The sequence below is a fragment of the Lasioglossum baleicum genome, chromosome 1 (assembly GCF_051020765.1).
Source record: "Lasioglossum baleicum chromosome 1, iyLasBale1, whole genome shotgun sequence".
NCBI classification, from domain to species: Eukaryota; Metazoa; Arthropoda; class Insecta; order Hymenoptera; family Halictidae; genus Lasioglossum; species Lasioglossum baleicum.
Genome location: NC_134929.1, coordinates 20,956,169 through 20,978,663, shown reverse-complemented (window position 1 = coordinate 20,978,663; position 22,495 = coordinate 20,956,169). Strand labels below are relative to the sequence as shown.

Below are 22,495 nucleotides of genomic sequence, written 5' to 3'. Positions count from 1 at the left end.
AGCACGCGGACGCGATGCGTGGCGGACCGAGCCGCGGAAAATAATTAGGGGATCCTCCTTTCAAATCGCCTACACAATTATCGAAGCCTGTTCCGAAACCACTTTCCAGGCTAATGACGCCCGGAACTCGATTAGGCTGCGAACAAATTAGTTCGGACAACGTGGTGAAATGCTGGAGAAATCGTTTTTGGGAAATTTTCAGTCGTTAACGGGGGACGTTTAGATTTTAGGAAATGATCTCTTCAAAGTACTTTGATAGTCGAACAGGTTGTTCCTGTCTGACATCTTGTTTTACGACAAGGAAGTATCCTTATCGGCGTTCTAGGTTCTTCCAAACATTTTTTTACATTCTGGATTACATATTGAAGTCCCTGTTATAACTCGGAAATTAAACATTTCGAAGATTAAACATATTTTGAATAATGGTTTAGTGGCGCCTCGGAGTCATCATTCGAGTGTTAAGATCCATTAACAGGAAAAAATCAATATCAGAGAAAAAGAAACTCGAAAATCCACAGCCTACTCGAGAGTCACTTCTCCATGCGAATTGTTCGGTCGAGTTTTCGGCCAATCTTTTCGGCGGATGTCGCAGGATCCGTCTTTCAGAAGCATGATTTATGCATCCTGACAGGTGCCGTGAAAGGGTGCACTTGAATCGGAGAAAGGTCGATCGATCGATCGGGAACCTGTTTCCCACGCTCCAATTTTTCTCGCTACGTTCTGGCCGTTTGTAATTAGCACGCAACGAGCAAAGAAAAAGAAACAGGCACGACGGAAGATTATCCCGCGTCCAAGTACAAGGCGAAGTATTGGGAGCGTTCTCTGTGCAACGCGTTACGCCGGGGCAATTTACTTTCTCTTTCGTTTTTGCCGGAGCGTCTTTGAGAGAGCTAGCAGGCCGGAGAGCCGCGCGCGCGTCTCTTTAATTGAACAGGCAGCTCGGCCTGCGCAAGCCTGAACTCTCCGGAGGAGACGCCATTTTTGAGCTTCCGTGGTCTAGATACTTGCCCGCTTCATTAAGATCGTAGAAAAGTTCAAGAGATCTGTGTCAAACTCGAGTGAATGAACGTGGAAACGCTTCTGTTTCGTTCTATCGAGCATCCGTTCTACTTCGACCTCTCCTTCCTTGGAATCCACTCCGATTTTTATCCATTGATTTCTCGGCACTCTCCGCTATGATTTATGTCTGTGTCTTCTTTCACGTCTACCGGTTCAAATATTTTTTGGAGATTACCTTCGATGACATCAATCGGAGAATACCCCATTGCACTTATTTTTGCCGCAAATTAATAGCATTAATATTTAGATTGTTTTAGAAATCACGATATGGTTTGCAAGTACCACAAGAAACTGAAATATGAAAGTGTTCATTGATGTTCGTACCTCCATCTGTTCTACCTGGAGAGCACTTTCATTTTCGGTGTCTTGCTACCCGTAGAAATGGACCGGAGACACCAAAAGTCGGGTTAGAACAGGAGATAGTGGGTTAAAGTCTTTATGTAGAAACCAGCCTGTGATACGGTTTTGTCCTCTCGAAATCTGGTGCGCTCGCACAAAAACGTTCACAAACCTCCGAAGATCGTCGCTCTTATCGCCGTGCGCCATCTTGAAGTAGCGCAGATAGCAATTTCTCGTGGCGAGCGTAATTAATTTTGTTCTCTTTCTCTCGTGCTGAGGCCTATCCTAGAACAGTACTTCAATAAAAATGACATCGAAGAAAGAGTTCAAAGACCACCCATCTTCTTACCTTCACACATAATGCCCCAAGTAGGCGTGGCTTCTGGGTTCTACGACTTTCCTTGGAACCAGGAACCGTGCCCCAGAATGCAATCCTTGGCCACGTCCATCTTGGAACAATGCTCCAACCAAAATTCCATCACAGAAAGAGTTCAAGGTTTATCCATTTTGCTCCCTCTACATAAAATACCCAAAATGTTTCAAGTAGGCGTGGCTTCTGGGTTCTACGACTTCATTGCAACCAGGAACCATGCCCCAGAATGCAATCCTTGGTCATCTCCACCTTATAGCAATGATCCAACAAAAAGAGAGTGCAAAGACACATCAAAGAAAGAGTCCAACAACTATTCATCTAGCCCCCTCTACATAGGATACTCGAAATGGGCGTGGTCTGTGCAATTTCCACAGTTTCCTCGGTAAACATCCCACACCCCAACCCATTTCCAGTATATATCAGTAAAACCATAACTTGAGAGTTCAAAGCCCACCTCTTCACCTCCCTCCACACGAAATTCCCCGAGTGGGCGTGTCCCCCGCCCCGATTTCCTCGCAATCAGATATTCTACAGGGGGCGAGTTTCACGTTTCACAAGGGTTCAATGGAATGGAGATCGCGAAAGCTCCCGGGGTCCCCGACATTTCCAGAAGGCAATGCTCGACCGGTTCAATCCGGCGTTCTCCGGCCGCTTACCTGTTGCGATTCGAGGGAGTAATTATCGGGCGATCGCGCGCCGTGCGCCGCGGCTGTTCCTCTGCGCTTTCATGCGCGGAGCTCGCTCGCTCGCTCGCTCGCTCGTTTGCCAGCCGGGGCCCCGTTAGCTCTCGAAGAAAACGGGACGGCATACTACGTGTATATGTGTGTAGCCCGGGAGGTGTTACTTTCGAAATACCGTCTAGGTCGTGCGTCATTCCATGGTGGCGGGTAACGCGACGTTTCACTTTCGACTCTCGATGGTACCGGTCCGAGCGGAACGGCTTAGCTGCGGCCTTGACTACGTCGTTTCGCGTTCCTCTCCCTCCCTCTCCTTCTCTCCCTCTTTCCCTCTTTCGTTCTGCCTCTTTCCTCCCCCGCCGCGCTCGCAGAAAACCAACTATACAGGGTGAGGCACCTAAATTAACGGTACAGCTTATGAAAACGTTGAAACATGGAATTCGAATAGCATTAGAGAGCACATCTTATAAGGTGCGTGCTTTTCTCGTGGGTGGAGGCATTTCAGAGGTTTCAAGGTCAACTTGATTTTTGTAAATGATCCATTTCCTCGCTGAATCTCCTCATTCAAGTCCTGACAGTAGATTTCATCCGGATTTAGACAGTAGTGTATAAATGGAAGGAGGACTCGTGAAAAATCTTCTGTAAATATTAAAAGGCCAGCAGTAAACGAATCGTGATGTTAGCAAACGAAAATGTGTACATCTCAGAAACGGTTGACCTTTTTCGAGCTATGTTTACCAAGGCTTTTTTACTCGGCACAGTGTGTTCTATATACCATATTAATGTTGAATGGTTTTTTTTTTTAACACCCTGTATATATATGTATGCAGCCGCATGTCCTTCGCGAACACGCTATACGCTCGTTCCGAGGGGGCCGCCTTCTGTTCCGCGTATGCACCAGCACCCAACCCCCTTTCCTCCCCGTTCTACCAGCAAAACCAACCGTTCGCCAGGAAAGTCTCTCCACGGTTCCCCTCCCGAACCCCGGAGAAAGAGCGTCGCGAAGGTGAAACCTGCGCCCGGTTTCTAGAAAGTACCGCGAACACGGTGCTACGCCTCCAGGAATGAACATTGTCCTGATAAAGTGCCGCGTCCAGGCCGAGGAATCTCTTCGCGAACCCAATCCTCTGTTTTCTGAACGCTCGAGTTGCTTTCGTACCGAGAACGACCGGAAACGAAGGCCGGAATCAATGAGAATTGTAGCTTAATTGTTATAACATTTTTGTCCATCATTATATCCGCGACATTTTTTTTTTCTGATTAAAACGATACCCAACACGGTCCACTTTCGATCACATTCGCCAGGCTAATTCACGATTTAGTGGAACCTCCGTTACCGAACTGATCGGTGCTGCGTTCATGGTGTCGTGTTTGGTATCGTTTCGATCAGAAAATTGTCACGAGTGTGTAGACGAAGGTCTCATTAAAAAGAAACATTAGAAATGAAGAAAAGCTCGAGAAAGTGTCGGAAGTTTCTCGGTTGATTCAGCATTCCATAAATTGCCGACGTCGCGAACCGGTTCTGTTTGTAATCATTTTTAAAACATAGCTTGGAAGTTTGTTTCCATTTGTTCGGGAGGGATCCGTGTTCTTATAGCTGAGCTTAGGGTAATTACAGACGCCGAGCGCGAGCAACACGAGCCGTAGGAAAGGATGATCGATATCATGGTTATACACCTTCGGGCTGATCATGTCAGCTGCTATGTCGGCGGATCGCTCGAGTCATCTTTCAAACATTCATTGTTTACATGTCCATAGTTATGATAACTGGTTTGGACGTACTGTACACAGAGGTCCAAATAGACTCCCGCGACCAATCGGAGCGGACCGGTTCGAAACAGGATACGAACACCTCGAGGAAGCTATCGGAGGTTGTTTTAGTCGTACGCGGTACTACGCGTGCAATTAGCGATCATGTTCTAAATCAGATCGAAATCTGTCGAATCTATTCCTGTGCTTCGAGTTTTTCATTTTTATTTCTATTTATTCGTTATTACTACTTTCATTATTCGAGACGCTATAATCATTTGCGTTTCTAAGAGTAAATCAAGCATGAAGTTTGACGACAAAAATGAGTAAACCAATCGCGAACAGTGAGAAAATTTAATAAATGCTTGTAAATGCGTGTTTAAGTGCTGCTTGTATCTTGCAATTAATGCGAATAATTTTTCTTTTGCATAAAAATCGCAAGTCTGGCCCTCACTTTGTAAAATATTTTGTGTGTGTAACTGCCACCCTCTCGCGTTTCTTTCACTCTTGCAAATCTAATTATATTATATAATAGTATCTTCATAAATAAACTATGTCATCACTTTGTAAAATATTTAGAGTGCCACTGACTCTGGCTCATTCACTAACAAATTGAATGTCTGCGACAGAGACGTCGCCGTCGCGATGCTTGATTTATCGCAGCAATAGGCAAGAAGTAATAATTACGAGTGAAGTACCGCTGTTTGATTAAACCTCGAGCGAGAATCAATTAGCAGGTTCGTGGGTGATTATCAAAGGCCGACGTCACCGTTATCAGTCGGCGTCACCTCGCAGGATGTCCGTATCGATTCGATTATTCCACGGGGTTGGCCGATACCGGAGCCAGCAGCCAGATAACGAGGAAAATTTACACCGTAAATTTCTAGAAAGTCAGGGTTTCTATCGATTACCCGGTGTCGAATGTCCTCCGACGAACATTCAATCCACTCGTTCCGCTCAGTCTATCAAGGGTGTCTCCGATCGTGCTGCCACTTTCAGCTTCGGCATTTCAATACCAATCGCGATTACGATTATCGCATTACCGGCCTTCACAGGTGGCTATCACAATGGCAGAAGTTCCTTCTTAAAAAATTCCGTTTAATCGCGAATCTTATCTCAAGCGTGGCTTCGGATCGTTGCATTATAGTATGTGCATGGTGGATCGCTAAGATTCGAACAATTTGTAACTCCTCTTCGAACTTTGTTGCTATCAAGAACTTCTTTTGGTTCATTTCATCCGAAGCTGTTTCATTCATTCGAGCGACCTGCGTTATTAATAATAATCAGTGAAAAATATTATGCATCCAATATATTGTATAATTTAATTAAAAACACTGTCATGTTAAAATAAGTTTTTAGTTCACTCCAGCGTGTTGCAATATAGCTGGAAATGCTTTCCATTAGTAATTCAGACTTTATGCATTTACGACAAATTGAATATGTGCCAATTGAATGTCGAAAACAACCGACACGCTAACGCGCGACCATAATTCCAGCCATTCGCTCGCGAACAAAGGGAACTCGATACGATTAAACTAACAAAAAGAGAGGGGGTTAGAGTGAAAAAAAGAAGAACGAGGGGGAAGAAAACGGAGGCCAGGGTACTAATCTACGGGAACAGGTTGAACGATTCGCGGCACAGCATGTTATCGTAACATCTTTACAGCTTTTCTCGGAAAAGCAGTAATTTACTGTGCGTCGTCCATCAGGACATTACGGTACAACGACCGGACTCGTCGCGTTACTCGGGTTGCATCGGGACGGGGGCAGAAAAAGAACATTATTTTACGTAATTGCAGAAGCGCGAAATTCCGGGAAGGCCCGCCGTGCTGCGCCGTCGCGCGTCGGCCATTGTTTCGCGAGTGTCCCTGTCTCTATTCGCGAACGTATACGCATACAATTCGCCACGATACTCCTTCCTCTTGCGAAACTGCCTATTCACCCACTAATCTCCTCGATTTACGGACAGACAGATAGAGAACCCGCATTACACGACGGCTTTAATCTCTGTTATTCCTCCAGTCGTCCGCCGATTGACCGTTTCGATGCGTTCCTGTCCGCTCGAGATCCATTTCCTTCGCGCATCGTTCCTGCCTGTTGCATTTTTAAACGTTCCCTCGTTCTCCTCATTTGTCCGACGGGTTTCAACAATATTCTACCGAGAACAGGCTTCAGGAATGTTTATCCGTTTGGTAAACATTTGTGGAATGCCTTGTACGTTCTGATTTTGGATAATAGAGGTGTTATTTCATCGCGGATTAAAGGAATTGTATCGTGTTTGGTCTCATTTTAAGCGGAAAAGTGTCGGGAACGTATTGGTCAACGTTCCGTTAAAAATAAATCCATTTTGTAAATAATCAAGACTTTTAATTTGTTTTTGATTCAAACTAAAAGACCAAACTCTTCCTCTTTTATTGGTTTTCGACTAGAAGAAATTGTCCAAAACATACTCTGTAAAAAAGATACCTAACTCGTGTGATTTTTATCATTTTTACTCCAAATGGTCTGGAAAAATTCCTAAAAATTGGAGAATCATGGCAACAATCAACAATGGTCCATAAAAAAAGTACATACATCGAATGCTCGGAAATATTTCTAAAATTCGAGAATATTAGTTTGAACGCTTGGGCTGTAGGGTGTTTATTTAAATGGGATCCGTGAGCGACACTGAGCGTTGTACTCTAATGGTTTCAGATCAAGGAAACGGCGACCCAGCTCAAGCAACGACTCCGAGCGATTATACACCGGCTGGAACGAGCGAATAACCCACGGATGCGGCCGCGAGGGTTGCCGCACTAACGAACGCGGCGACTGCATGGACGAATGCACCGCTGCATTGGTCCTCATGTCGCTCTCATGCTCGCCACACAGTCCTCACAATCCCCTGCCACTTCACTGCCAGCACAATTACGGTCAGTATCATACTGTAAATGGCTTACTAATACCAAGAAACGCGGCCAATTGATCTTAATTTTATTCCTGCGCGCCGCGGCGCGATCGTTCTTTTGTGCCTGGACAGGCCTGGCCGGCTTGCGAATGCATGCGTGCATGCGTGAGCACGAATCACTATACCGTGTTGCGTCACTGACCACTCGCGAGGTTATTGCCCACCCGGAGCACTGTTTTCGTCGAGTAGACGGTTTTCGGACTGTAGACTCTTCATTCTAACGTAGAATACATATAACGAGTCGCGTGCTTGTCTGCGAAAGAAAAAGCTTAAGCAGTTCTCTTCTGATTTGTCATCTGTTCGTTCCGAAGGGCGTAACACGGGATTGGGATCAGTCGGAATCGCCGTGTCATTCATATCGTGTGTAGATACTGTTCGTTGTTCACTCATGTAGAAAGAGGTGGCAAGTAAAATTTTTTTCCGAATGATTCTTTTATGAAACTTATATCATCGAATTCGCGACGTTTTTCTGATTAGAACGAGTACCCACATGCCACCATTCGGAGCATGTTTACTTCCTCGAACTGATCAGTGAAACGTTGAGCATTAAATGAAATATAAATACTCCGAATCAAGTATTTTGAGAATCGTGTTGCATTTGAGCAATAGAGATTTCGTAATTAGTTCGGATAACAGAGGATCTACTGAATTATGCATTACACAAATATGACGATAACACTTCCATAAAGAAATATTGGAAGGCGAAAATGTTACAACAATAAATACATTTATTTATCACTTCTTATTGCGAGAAGCTTCTGGGTTCCTCAATGGGCACACACCATTTAAATTGCTCTCTAGTAAAGTGAAAAACCTTAGTAACCTTACAAACATCGTGCACAAATCTTCCACGTACGTTCAATCATTATTGTATCCCTGCTGGCGAGCCCAGAAGCCCCGGGACCCGATCGAAATCGTTAACGAACAGCAAAGGGCTCGCGAAGAGGAGCCCACAAAGAGGATGGGGCTCACGGAAAGGGAAAGGGTGTTCGTGAGTGAAGTAATTAATTGGAAATTCCTGTTGTTTCTCGTACTAAGGTTCCTGGGGAGGTCGAGGCGGAGGAGGTGGCGGCATAGTAGTCGGCTCTCCGGGGGTTGGCGGCACCTCGAACAGCAGCAGCAGCAGCAGTGGGGCTTCATGGCGGAGCGGCACCCCCAGCCCGCCCCTGAGCGACGAGGGAGCACCAACCACCGGTTCCCTGTGGCAAACACCGGCTCATCCTTCGCACAATCAGCAGCATTATCCCTACAATGTCTCTGGATCGTCGTCGAGCAGCACCCCGGGCTCCACCACCCTGGACGAGGGCATAGTGCCCGATTACCTCGAGGAGCACCACCCCCGCAAGAAGAAGGTGAGTCCAGACCAAGCGTAACCTGTAGGTCATCCCCTAAGTCCTGTCGTTTGTTCGCGCTTTAACGTTTTCACTATACAGGGTGATGAAAAGAAAGGTCAAAGGGGAGAAGCCAAGAATGTCCGCTTAACATTTCCCTGTGAAATTATTTATCTGTAGACTGCGGACCTTTATACATTTATAGGAAAATTGAGTAGATGAAAGGAAAATTGTGGGAAAATTTTAAGAATTGAAGTTGTCAATATATGACTTCTCTGTTAAAATCATTAAGGGAAGAAATAACATTCACTTCGGTTTCTATTTCCTGCAATCGATGCAGATAATTTTTATTTCGCAGAAGAATCCGCAGTCTATTAATTAGCGTTCCAAAATCTTAATGGACGAAGCCGAGCTGCAGCTCCTGATGACCGGAAGAGGATGCGTCTCAGGGGCCGCAGCGAACATAACGGCAACGATTGGACGTGTAATAAAACGCGCGGGAATCAGGAAAGCCGTTTCGCGGACGGTTAGGATAGATAATTTCCCGGGTAACTAGAAGGCCAAGTTCACCAGCTGCGGATTAACATTGCAACACGCGCAGTCCCCGGGTGCGAACCGTTGCACTTGAATCTATCAGATAACGAGGCGGGGATCGATCGATAGGCAAGGCGGGGACGAAGCTCCCTTGTCCAGTTGGCGGTGGGTCCTCACCCTTTTTCAGATCCACAGCTAACTTCGATCCAACCCGATCAGCAACAGAAATTCATGTCAGAACTCTTTTGCATCCAATCATCTCTTCGTGACACTTTTACTAGCGTATCCGTCACATTTTTCTGAGTAAGAAACAATGGAAGACAGAAATTTTACAACAACAAACACAGTAAAAAATTCCATGAGATCAAAGTAATTCATTGAACGAAAGAAAAATTGAAAAGTTAAGGACTGCGACACTCTTGTAATCGTCTTACAATTTGCAGATTCTAAACTGGATACATTAGCTCGAAAAATCATTTATGAATATTGAAAAATAATTCTCGTCTCATATACTACCACAATAAAAACGTAAAATTGTTCAGGGAGTAAAGCAAGTTCGTTAGCATCGTCTACAATGAAATCGCAAAGGTGCCAATCGTAAATCGAAAACTTTCCGCGTCCAATTTTCCAAGGAGAATCGTAAGATCTTGTGAGGAGCGATACGGGACCAAGTTGGTGGTGTTTACCGTTTCGCCGAGGACTGCTAAGGAGGAAGACAGTGTTTCTGATCGCTAACAGTAAGAAGTTGCGTGGCCCTAGGCCCGAGTCGAGGCCACGGATCACATGCATGCGGCGTGCGAGGCCGGTCTTACGCAAACCCCGGCAGCTTTATCGGTCCCGTTCGCGTTAATTAAATGTAAGTCACGGATGCGGAAGGAGCTAAAGTTCGGGGAAGATAAGCGTTCGCCACGCCTTGCAAGCGATTTAATTGTTCGCGAGGCAGCTTCTCTACAATATCACTGCGATAACCTCTCTCTCCCTCTCTCTCTCAAAAAGATCCACGAAGTTCAACGAGATAAAACACCGAGAGTCCACAGACGGTTCCTCCGTTATCGGCGGACTTCCCCGCGTTTCAAAATAAAAATCATTCGTCACCGTGTCAGACGGTGGCGTCGTGCTTTCGGCTCGCGACGCAGTTTCGCTCCGAGGGCACGTGTACGATTCTTTTTTCCAAAAAGAACGGACGGTGCTTTCGGTGTGGAATATTTTGCAGTACATTCCGTAGTGTTGACCTATTGTTTGGGATTTTTTCCGTCGAAAAATATCGGAAATCGTTGAAGCTGGAAAAGATTGATGTTGGAAATATCGTCAGTGGAGCTCCGGGGAGATGTTTACATTTTTTATGGACAAATGGAAACAGCTCTCGGTGTGTTGTTGGTTTCTACAGATTGTTTTCACAGTGCTTTACCTTGAGCTCGATGTTTTTTCTATTCAAAAAATGTCTTCGATGTCGGCCCAAGGGCACGTTCAGGATTTTTTGTTGGAGAACCAAGAGGGTTACAATGTTTACACTCTTGTTGAACATTTCATTTAATCCAAAACTAAACTTTTTCCTGAAAATGTGTTCGATGTCGTCCCAAAGGCACGTTTAGGATTTTTTTCCCGGGAAAATGAAGAAGGCTTCCAACGTGCAATTTTTGCATAGCATTCTACAATGTTTATCTTGTCGTTTATCATTTTTTCTGCGCACTGGAAAGCTCCGTCGAGGTCGCCGAAGAGTTCGGAAGACGAGCCGGCAAGGGCGGCGACCGTGGAACCGGTACCAGCACGCAACGCTGGAAACTAGTTTCGAAGGTCGAGTAGAACATGAACATATTTTTCCTCGATCCCTCTGGGTTTGCTCTTCGCCCATCTCCAGGGAAAAATGTCGAGCTACCGTGTCCTCCAAGACAGATGGCTCTTAACTCTGGCGTGCGTTTAAACAATTACCGAGTTCAACTCACTAATTCACGAATTGTATTCGAACACAGAATTAATTCCTGATCTACAGAAGCACTCGTGACTCGTAATTCGTACACTGAATATTCACAGGAAATCACTTCTCGACAATCCAGTAAATTGCCTAATTCAGAGGTCTCGCGAATTCTATTTCTGCTCGCACAGATATTAATTCATGATTTATCGGAACACTCATGTGGATATGAAATCCTCCCGGTGGATCGGCAAGTGTCGATCCAGATGTTGTCGTACGAGGAACCAAGAACTCGTTCTTCCGTATCGCGACGCCTACGTACTTATCGTGTCGGGATTACGCAGCATCTGTTTGCAATGCGTTCCAGGGGTATCTCGGATGTTTACTAAACAGTTTCGCCGCGAACGTCTTTGTTGTTGTCGCGCCGATACCAGTCACCGGATACTTTGCAACCGACGAACACACACACACAATTTCCAACAGGCTCGATTATAAACATCCTCCACTTACAAAATGTTGCTGGTACTTCGCAATTATAACTTCATCATTATCTCTCGAGCCAAAACCAATATAAAACCATACGCTTCTTGAAATGTTTAGGTCTCCGTTTTAACAAATACATGGATAATAATTTTTTGAAAGAAACTATTCACTGCTTCAATTTTGTTTGAATTGTCTTTCAAGTTAAAAGAAATATAAAATCATGTGCTTGCGATTTTTAGGTCTTCACAAATACATAAATAATAATTAACAACAAAATTAATGCCTTCGTTGGTTCAATTTTTCACTGTACAGTCAGAGAGAAAAATTTCGGTGTTCATTTCAAATCAGTTCAAATCAATTGTTGTAAAACGTTGCCAAATTCCTCGATCTAAACCACCGAAATGTCCTTCCTTCCGTTCGCCAATTTTTTTCCGCGACGAAACTGATTAGAGATCGATAGGAGCGACAGAACGGTGTTCCTCCGTGTTCCTCTGCAGAAGAAAATTCCGCCGTACGATCCTTTCGATCGCGAGCCTCTCGAATGCCGCGCACGCCGATAACGGTTCCGCGTACAGATTTTCATTTAGATCCGAGCGATCCCACCGATTACGATTTACCGTTACCGGAGGAACGTGGCGCGGCTGAATTTTTACGAGGCGAGAGCAGCCGCGAAAAAGAATACCAAATCGGATGCCTCGCATTCTTTCCTCCGCGCTGCCAATGATTAATCCCCGTTATCGATCCACGGATTCGTTTATCTATCACGTTCCCAGGCTGCTGTGTGTCTTCTGGATTTATCAATAAGTCTGTCATCCTTGTTCTTTTTTTTTATTTAATCTTATTCTGGTGCAGCGATTTAATGGATGTTCAAAATTGATCAGTCGAGTTGTTTCTGGCGAATGAACACATTATAGAAAACTTTCTCTTAAAGTAATAGTACTTTTGAGACACTCTGTATAATGGATTGAACCTTTTATCGATAGAGTCATAGACTGTAAGAGAATAGACAGAATGGGTCTTCGAGAGATTAGATAGCAGAATCATTTCGAATGCAATGTTTTAATTTCTCACATTTTTTTATCTTGTATCGATCAGTCAGATGTTAGTCTGCAATTGTTATCTGAAGATCTATGATTCAGAAAGTAACGTAGATAATAGAGGACGTAAAAATGCCTTTCAAGAGAAGACATAAAAATGTCTTTCAAGAGAGTAGATAATCATTTAATTGCAGTGAATTAGAATGCGATGACGAGTTCGTTCGTCATTCTAGATATCGGAAACTGTTGAAACATTTTCAATTGCATTATTCGAAGAAGTAGCAAAAAAGAAAAACGGGAGAGCGGTAAACATGAAACAGATATCGATTCGAGATATTTTACAAGAACGTCGTCGAATTGTTCGATCGGATGGACTGCAGCGGATGCACCGGTGCAACGGGGACTCGGCCCGATGCAGTCCGGTCCGTGCCAAGTCCACGACGATGACATAAGCCGCGGCCGAGCCAAGGATGTAAACACGCGCGGCGATTTTCGGTATTTCGTAAGACGGCTAACAAGTTGAACCTTGAGGTATAATCGCGGTGCGCTAAACTTAGGCGCGTGTCGATGAGCGTGCCGGCGGAAAATCGGTCCGACGGGGTCCGAAAATAACTGAGCTCCACCGAGACCCACAACCGGAACGGAAGCCCTACCGACTCGCCTAACACCGCTCCCCTTATGGTTTTTCAGATCCGGGCGAAAGGGAACCGCAGCCCGATCGAAAATGGACCCGCGAGCTGCTCCACCTACGAGAGTGAACAGGTGAGTGCCATTTTTCCGATCTCTCGTTTCAGCCTCGTCCTTCGCACCAATAACCAGAATTTTCTTCGATATTCAACGATCTTCTCATCAAACTAAATTAATCTATGATCGTCCTTGAACATAAAAATCTATAATAACTTTGCTATTCTCCCAATCTCTCGCAACTTAAATCTTAGCCCTCGTGCTAGTAATAATAATTTTCTACGATATTCAATTTCAAAAATATTCACGAAGTCCCAAATGGAGACCGATTGACATAAAGGTTAAAAAAGATCGGTTCACCTAACGAGTCTAACTCTTTGTAAATATTTTCATTATGGTTTTGTTAAGTAGCAGAAACATTTTCGGATCTGTTCGCTTAAAAATACCTTTTTTATCATTGTGTGAACGAGAATACCTCGCGTAATTATTTCCTTGAATGTCGATACGATATTTGTCCTCCAACTTATCTGAAGTTAAGAAATATTAATTATGCAACCAATTCTGCAGTGTTCGTGCTTTGTGTCGCGAAGTCTCGTTCACTTAACACCCGCGCTGGTGTAAAAAGTACACCAATCTTACGTAAAATTCAGGGCGCGCGAGTAGTTAAAGGTTAAAATTGTAAAAGACTAGCAATTTAATTGAGGAAATGGTAGCGAAGAAAGTTGGAGGATTTTCCAAACTTGTTTACCAAACGATGGTAAGCCATTGGAATGCCGCATCGTTCTGGAAGCGGATCTCTCGGGAACATTGCGAAAAATCGTGTCAACGCACGGTCCGCCAGTCGAGACCTAGAATAAACTTTCTACGGAACACTTTTTGCCGAACGAAATCGCACGGCAACGAAAGTGTTACCGTTGCAGCGACCAAAATACACTTTTAAAACGCGGTCTACTTTCTCCGAGGCTGACGTTCGCGTTCCAGCGATCTCTGTGTAAAAAGTGCGTCGACTTCGCTCGAGTCAGCTGGTCTCTGCAAATAATTTATAAAATGTTTTCTCGTCAAAAATAGCTCGAGATAATTCCACTAACACGTTCAGTCCGTTCAAAATCCAAAAATGTGATTTTTCAGTTTGGGCATGAAGCTGTTGTTGAGTTAAAACCTTTGTCGAGCTTCACTAAACATCTTTCAGATAACATTCTACCTTAAACTGTTAATTAACATTCGGTAGAAATTATTAACGCAAGCTTCATCGCTACATATTGATTTGTCCTTGCATTAATCTATATTTTCTTCATATTCTTGAACCTACTGGTTCAAGATCAACGTTGATCTTATTGGACCGAGTTATTAGTAAATTATCTGAACTGGCTACTGGTAAATTTAAATAGCACTCAGGGTCAAATTGGACCCGAGATCGGTCTTCAGACGGTTAAATGGCAACTGGCTACTAGAAAGTTAGAGTTTAAATGACACTCCGGGTGAAAATGGACCCGAGATAGGTCGTGAAACGGTTAAATGGCAGCTGGCTACTGGGACGTTAGAGTTTAAATGACACTCCAGGTGAAAATGGACCCGAGAACGGCCGTCAGACGGTTGAATGGCAGCTGGCTACTGGAAAGCTAGAGTTTAAATGACACTCCGGGTCAAAATGGACCCAAGGCCGGTCATTCGAGGGTTATGTGGCAACGTCCTCGGGCATCATGGCGGAAGTTCGCAACCCGGTTAGCCCCCTACTTTCACTGACCGCGAAGTTAACTTCGGACTCATTCATCTCGGATGAATGCGACCCGGTCAGGGTACCGTTCGTACCCGTCGCGTGGCCATCGCCGTGTCCTGTGCACCAGTGCTCGCCGGTACATAATTTTCGACGCTCCGTGACCAGGCCACCACTTTCACTGGTCCGTATCTCGAGCGTATCCGCGCACCTGACCCAATTGCCTGGGCCGAAGATATTCAGGCCGGATCAAGGTCAACGCGACCCATCTCCTTCACAAATTGATTAGCTGCTTCGAGAGACCTAAGAACCGTGTTGTCAGACATTTTATAAAACTTCAGGAGAACCTCGTCTAAAGCTACGTTTACATCAGTCGATTTTTAGCTGTTTGGTCGTCGGACATTTTGTTGTTTGATCGTGGCCAGTGCAGTGATTGATTGATCTCCACAGTCGCTATTTTTGAAATTGCAAAGTTTTACAAGAAGAAACATTCGTGTAATTGTTATTATAATCGATTTCATCGATGGTCCAATGTGATTGCGATGTGGACATGGTCCAATGTTGAAGTGATCGGGTCGCTTGTGTGATTGATATTATAACTTCAGCGATTTCATCGATGGTCCAGTGTGATTTGGATGTGGACATGGCCCAATGTTGAAGTGATCGGGTCGTTCGTGTGATTGATATTATAAATTCAGCGATTTCATCAATGGTCCAATGTGACTTCGATGTGGACATGGTTCAATGTTGAAGTGACCGGGTCGTTCAACGGTAGCACAATGGCAGATTCGATCCACGGAATCATGGAACGCGAGTCGCCCTTCGCGAGAATGATTCCGATGAATTCCGCTGCATCTCCGGAACGAGTAATTACCACGAAACGGCGAGGCGTCGCGAGAAACGGCACGATGGCCTTGACTCGTTTCCGCTTCCGGTTTCGAGGTGAGTTACGGTCGCAGACGAATTTCCTCGAAACCGTAGCTGGATACGTTGTGATAACGTCAATGCCGTTTGCTGCACGATATCGACGGCATCGGCGTGTTATCATTTCGCAACGATTTCGAGACGATTCGCGATAATGATATCGAGGAAACCCGGACGATGCATCTTTCTCTTGTGGAACAGCCGCCTTAACCTCTTAATAATAATGACTATGATAGTTTTTAATTCGCAGCACTTATAACCAGACGATTTTCTTACGTAACGCCGTACGCATACGCCAGCGGTGAAAAACAAACTCGAAGGAACGCGCTTTGCACGACGAAACAAGCCACTTAAGAGGTTAAAGGAGACACTGCTCCAGACAAAATAGTCCTATAGTGATTTTATCAATTCAGCCTCTAACTGCATTGAATATGGACCAATTCAACGCACCTATTTTTTTTTTATTGGGCCACTGAAACCTATGATAGGTTTATAAATATAACAATTATACAGTAGGCTTACAGTTAGTGTACAATGACAGACTTGATAATCGCTGGAGATGTAGATTGCAGTCGTTTAAAAACTGGAAGATATATTCGCAGGCTTTAACATTAGGTTTAGCAAAGAAAATGTCCGCTTTTAATCGTGAAAAGAAAACTTAATTTCGCGCAACTTATTTACTAATTTAATTCTTTGGGCATCATAAAGACGACACTGCCGTAGAACATGATCTAAGTCCTCGGAGCTATAATTACCCTTACAACTAGGATCAGTAACAATATTTACTCGACACAGAGAGGCAGCGAGATTATAATGATTGTCTCTGATACGGTTTATTGTGGATATAAAACCCCTTTTAATGTAGTCATCAAAATTTTGAGCAAACCAGGGAGTTCGATTTGGGTTGTGGGCACAGTCTCTCAAAATCCCCGAAATCGATCATCGTCCTACGAGATCCTAAGACTGAGGGTAATCTCTGCCTCCGCAGCAATGGGAAAATCAAAAATGCAAGTCGCAGGTGACGCGTTTACGAGACAATGAACATTCTAGAGCACACGAGGCGATCATGGTCGCGCCGGTCCAGCGGAGTAGAGGCGAATGGAGAGAAGGTGGGGGTTCATCTGGGGTCTGATCCGCGGTAAGCATCTTCAGCGTCCGCGATAATGCTTGACGGGAGTGATCATTAACATTCCTCCGCGTGCAGGATAATCTATATGCGTACTTATATTCATATTCACGGGGATCCAGAGGTAGAAGGGGATTGAGAGGGAGGTGAGCCTGCGCAAAGAGAGTAACACACATCTGCATGTCCGCGTGTGTGTGTGTAGTGTAAGTACGTCGTCGGTTTTCGCAGCGAGCGCACGCCTCCGCATGGACCTAGATATCCCTCAACCGCGAGAGAGAACCGGCGCCGGCGTTGCAACGCGGGTTGCAGTGTGCACACCGCCTCGCCGCGTGACGTCATCGGTGGCACGTGCCTCCCCCCTCGCCCCCCATGCACCCTCGGACCGCCATCTAAACGGGCGGGAGGGGGCCTCGGAGAGGGGGGACGAGGTCGCCACGAGGGACAGCCGGGGGACGCGTGGGGGGATGGTGTTGCAGTTAAGGTCACCGTGGCCCTGACTGCACGCGCGCGAAACAATATCCGTGTGCAGCCCGGTGCAGCCGTGTGCTCCTCGTGCTGCTCGATGCTCGTGTGCACTCGCTATCTCTCTCTCTCTCTCTTTCTCTCTCCCTCTCCTTCCTTCCTCCCCTCTCTTTCTCACTCTAGCTCGCTCGCGCTCCTTCTAGCCGGTGTTACCCGGCGAATAGAACACGCGGAGACCGGCAGATTTATTTCTAGTTCCGCGATCGCTTTCCGACACTCTTTCTGTGGTATACATAGACCACTGTCTACCTACGTGCGTGATGACGAGATGCTCAGGTGTCGAAATTTCAACGAATGCTTTGTCTTCCATCGGTGTCAGTCGAGCTTTTTATATTCGAGACTGTGCACGCCATCGTAGCTGAGGATTTTTGATAGGACAGGCTAGAACACGTGCTGCTAAATAGTCGACTCGCACGATTCGAATGCGGATCTTCATGCAGCATGAACATTTGAATTCGTCGACTCAATCGTCTCCATAGATTGGAAATAATTGATCGTCGCGATTCGAATTTTGTTGGACTTTCAGCAATTGTTACGCTTTTTGGTTCGACAAATCAACATTTGTCGAGGCAGCCCGCGGCTAAAACAGGTAACGAAACCGTGGGGCATGGTCCATCGACACCCACAGGTCTCGTAGACGACGGCGGCCATTTTGAGGATGCACCCCTGCGTCGTCCGCGTTACTCACCTGGTCGAATGCGGTTTTCGTGGGCGTTTCGAGGAACAGCGTTTTTCTTCGAGCTGTTCGAGTCTGTTCTTCAGTGGTCTCGGTTGATTATTACCAACAATTATCGACCGATTACGCACCGTGCTATTCAAACACTCAGCAGAATTTGATAGAACAGTTTCGAAAGACTTCGTCTTGTAGAATTCTTCTAGAAGGATCTCAAATGTTTCTGCAGAGCAACTGCTGCGTTTATTGAAAAAATTGCGCTCGTAAACTATGAAGCGCACGTGTTTAATTCGTTTGGACACCGTTCAACGCGGTCGACTTCAAATCAAAATAGATTTGGCAGTGTCTCGGCGGAAAGGCACGTGTAAAATACGGTCTAGAGGTATACGCTAGTTTTTAGAGGATCTACGGGGAAATGAGTAAACAAACTGGGGAATCACTGCGAGATATACTGCACGCGAATGACGAGTTTACTTGTCCTCTCCCCCAGTTAACAAGTTAAATATAGCACCGTCGGGCCCCCGAACGGCGGCTTGAATTTTCCGATTGTACACGCTGGAAGGCTAAAAATAGCCGGGGATTTGCGTTTTTAATAAACGCGACAGTAGGGGAAGGGGGATAATGTAGATGCTGGTGTATATTCTTTTAACAAGACCACGGGAATGTCGGTAACGTGATTTGAATACGGGGTTCGACGAGTGACCCCTGCCAACAGCCGAATTTCCGGTCTCGTTGTGGACGCAGTCGCTGCGGTTCTTCCGTTACTGTAAATTTACGGGCTCTGTATAGCTTGCCAAAAGAATGTTCAGCGTTCCAACAACGTCATAACTAAAAAGATCTGCATAAATTGATTCCTGTTTTGATCTGTTCAAAGTCATCTCCATTGTTTTCAATGAAGAAGAGATGAACTCTAGGTATTCATCTAATGTGTTCTCGACTCTTTTGATGTTGCTTTATCAAAATTGTGATCAAGCTTTCGTTCGAACAACCGTGCCTATAGCTGCTAGAGCATCGGGACTTTATCTGAAGTCGGCTTAGAACAGCATCTAACGCTTTGTCTCGAGATGAACAAACAGGCGGTCCTGCCACCTAGCATGATTAAATCAGCCGCTCCCTGTTCCTCTCGCAAGCCTCGACGACTGATCAAGGCCAGCCGAGAACAAATGCAAAGCACGAAGAAATCATCTAGTTACCGAGCGTTGCTGAGCGCGTCGACTAATTGCATCGAACACGGCCACGCACTTTTGACACCCCTAATTAACCCTTGTCATACCCATGACTAAAAGTAGGCTGCAGTCGCTCATTTCTTCTGTCAATATTTTATTTTATTTTAGTATATTAGTCCCCTCCTATTCTCGTGAAAAATTGTAGAATGGATAGTATAATTTTAATGGTTCGCGATGGAAATATGTGTGTATTGTATCCATTGGTTTATATTTAATATTTCAGGGGATGAAAATGTATGCTATGAATTTTAATTTGAGAAATTCTGTGTTTGTATTACTGGATCGATTGGTCGTTTCAAGGGATAAAAATTTTATTGCGAGTTTCTATGAATGGATCGTCGACGGTTTCAGCGAAAGCCTTGACAGAGACTCTCAGCGTAAACTCGGCGTCACTCTCCGAGTTTAATAATTCTACAGCAGCCAGTCGTCTCTGCGACGGCCTCTATCTTTTTACGACCACGCAATATAGTCTGGCAAAGCTTCCGACAGACTCCCCAAAACTTCCGACGTTGTATTTAAACAGCAATTCACGGAGCCGAACCGGGAATCCACATTGACAAGTGTGAATGAAAATTTCGATATTGGAAATTTAATTCGTGAATCACCGACAAATGGAATTTTTCATTTAAACCTCGAACGTTTTCAGAAAACAATTTCTAGTTCGATAATATTCTTCTGAGATCGCTGCCATTTTTGTAACAGTAGCAGAGACTCAAAATATCTCTGCAATTATGTGCAATCGTAATGTTAATGTTAATAAGTTGTTATGTTTTAAACTCGACCTTACAGTCCATTCACTATGACATTGTCTAACAATAAGTCGCTACTGCTTTGCGATTTTGCATAAAAAATTGAAGATAGCGATTAATTAGCTTCCTTCCTACTAACAAAAAACTACAATGTCATTGCATTTAGTTCTTCCAGTTCTTTTTTCAATTGAACTAATTATTCTTTATTTCTATGGTCAACATTGCTGCTTTATAATCCCGTATAAGAAATCGAAGGTCTTCTCTGTTGCTAACAAACAATCCTAACATCACTACATTCAATCCTCCCAGTTCGTTCTTTAACGATCGTGATTTCCTCTGAAACTAGAACATAGTATCCACTCTTCAAGATCGTTAATGTCGGTACTAAATCTCTTCTTCCAATAAAAAAATTCGAATGTTACAATTAGTCTTCCTGCTTAATTGGCTCGATTTCTTCTGAAACCAGAACACGGTCTCGTAAACGCAGCTATCACCTTGAAATTGTCTACAAAAAGAGTCAAGTGTAGTGATTAAAATCGGCTTGATTTCTGTCAGGAAAAAACATGCTCGATAGATTTAGTCTACTAATTTAATTGGTTTCCGACGCAGATGTGTGTAATTGCCGCGGATCAATGTTGCTACTAGCAGGAATTTTCTGTAAAAAGTAGAAGCTATTGGTTAAATGTTAGACAGTCATATGCGGACGCGGATGTCTCGATTCATTACCAACGACGCGTATATGCGTACGCCTCGAGCTCTGGGACGTCGGGATCGTATTGTGACACGTTCGTCGGTCTTGCGTAATAACATTGCGTAAACTTGACGTTCACCGTAATGCCTGTCGTACATATTTCCGCGCGCCCAGCAACAACGACGAGGAAAGCCGCTGGCTGTAATTATACACATTTTCCTTTTCTACTTTCTTCGCGCTGCCTCTTCCCAGCTATCACTTCGCCGATCGCCGATACCATTTCCTGAAACGCTGCGCTTCTTTCGACGGCTTCCGTTTCATTTTCATATTTTGCCAGTGGGATTCGTTACATTTTCTGACAGACATTTTGCAATGTTAAACAATCTTTGTGTTTGATACATTCGTTCTAGATGACGTCGAAATTATTTCTTCAGTCAATTCTGCACTTTTGTCAACGATTCCCGAGTTTTACCAATTGTTCTGCATTAGTGAATTCTTGAAAAATTATTTTCTCCAATATTAAATCACTTTTTTGTTTGATGCATTCGTTCTAGATGACCTCGAAATTATTTCTTCAGTCAATTCTGCACTTTTGTCAACGATTCCAAGATTTACCAATTGTTCTGCATTAATGAAATTTGGAAAAATTATTTTATCCAGTATTAAATCATTTTTTTGTTTGTCGCATTTGTTCAAGATTGGATAGAGACAGCTGTTCTGTTCTCCTTTATTCCTTGGAAGTCAGGGGACGTATTCATAAATTTCTGAAAAATTATTTTCTGATAGAAGAGACATTCTGCGATATTAAATAATTTTCTTTGTTCAATATGTTCGTTCTAGATTTGCCGATGCAGATATTTTAATTCGACCATAATCGATTTGTCCTGTAAAATGTCTCTATTAATTGGGACATCCCTCTCTTTTATTAATTTCGACAAATCGAAGATAAATTCCTGAAATATTCTCACTGTTTCGCTTGATCTGCTGATTCCCGTGATAAATGCCGACGAATGACAGTGTCATTCAACGATCCGGAGACATTCCATCGTAAAAGCAGAAGGATTTTCCGCAAGCACCGTACCGGTACAGCGGTAACGGTCCGCTATCAATCGAGTTACGTAGAAAACGACACTCCGTCGTTAATAACACGCGTGGCCGACGTCGCATGACATAAGTCGCCGGCCATGACACCGACATTACGATCGCTGGTAGCGCGTATGCGATCATCGTCTCTTTGTTTTGATAGTTTCGTGTCACGATGAAACCGTGCGCCTCTCTTTTCCATATTCGCTGATCGCTTAGAAAACACATTCACGTATCGAGCGACAAGATCGCATTCTCAAGCGTCATTCGAACCAACTATAGTCTTCACTCGAAATATCCCGAGCATCACACGTCACGATCAAATGTCCCGACGAACGTCTTTCACTTCGTCGACAGCTGTTCTAAATTCATTTCCTGCCGTCGCGAAAATTGCAGCAACGTTTCTGTCCAAATTCGAGAGCCGATCATTCTCGATCCTCGATCCCCGTCGTCGATCATTCCGGTTACGACAGAACCGCGTTCCTCTGCTACCTCGTTGCGCTTGATACTCAAAGGTCAACTTGTATTCTTTCTTTTGGCAATGCGAACCGGTTCCGGTGAATATTTATAATAAGACTTTCTTCGCAATGAACCTTCTAGGTCGTTCGATCATGAGATCTGAACATTGAAAATAGAAGTGTCAGTTCCGAGGGCAGTGGAGG

At 44.5% G+C, this 22,495-nt stretch overlaps 1 protein-coding gene across 2 annotated transcripts in view; it reads left to right on the top strand.

The window, feature by feature from the left end:
* Glut4ef (Glucose transporter 4 enhancer factor) overlaps positions 1-22,495 on the top strand; it is a 123,109-nt gene that overhangs the window by 57,271 nt on the left and 43,343 nt on the right. For both annotated transcript variants that reach the window (XM_076441895.1, XM_076441943.1), the window contains 3 exons: positions 6,892-7,109; positions 8,183-8,496; positions 13,132-13,203. In XM_076441895.1, the coding sequence (XP_076298010.1) occupies positions 6,892-7,109; positions 8,183-8,496; positions 13,132-13,203 (604 nt within the window). The remainder of the gene's footprint in view (positions 1-6,891; positions 7,110-8,182; positions 8,497-13,131; positions 13,204-22,495) is intronic.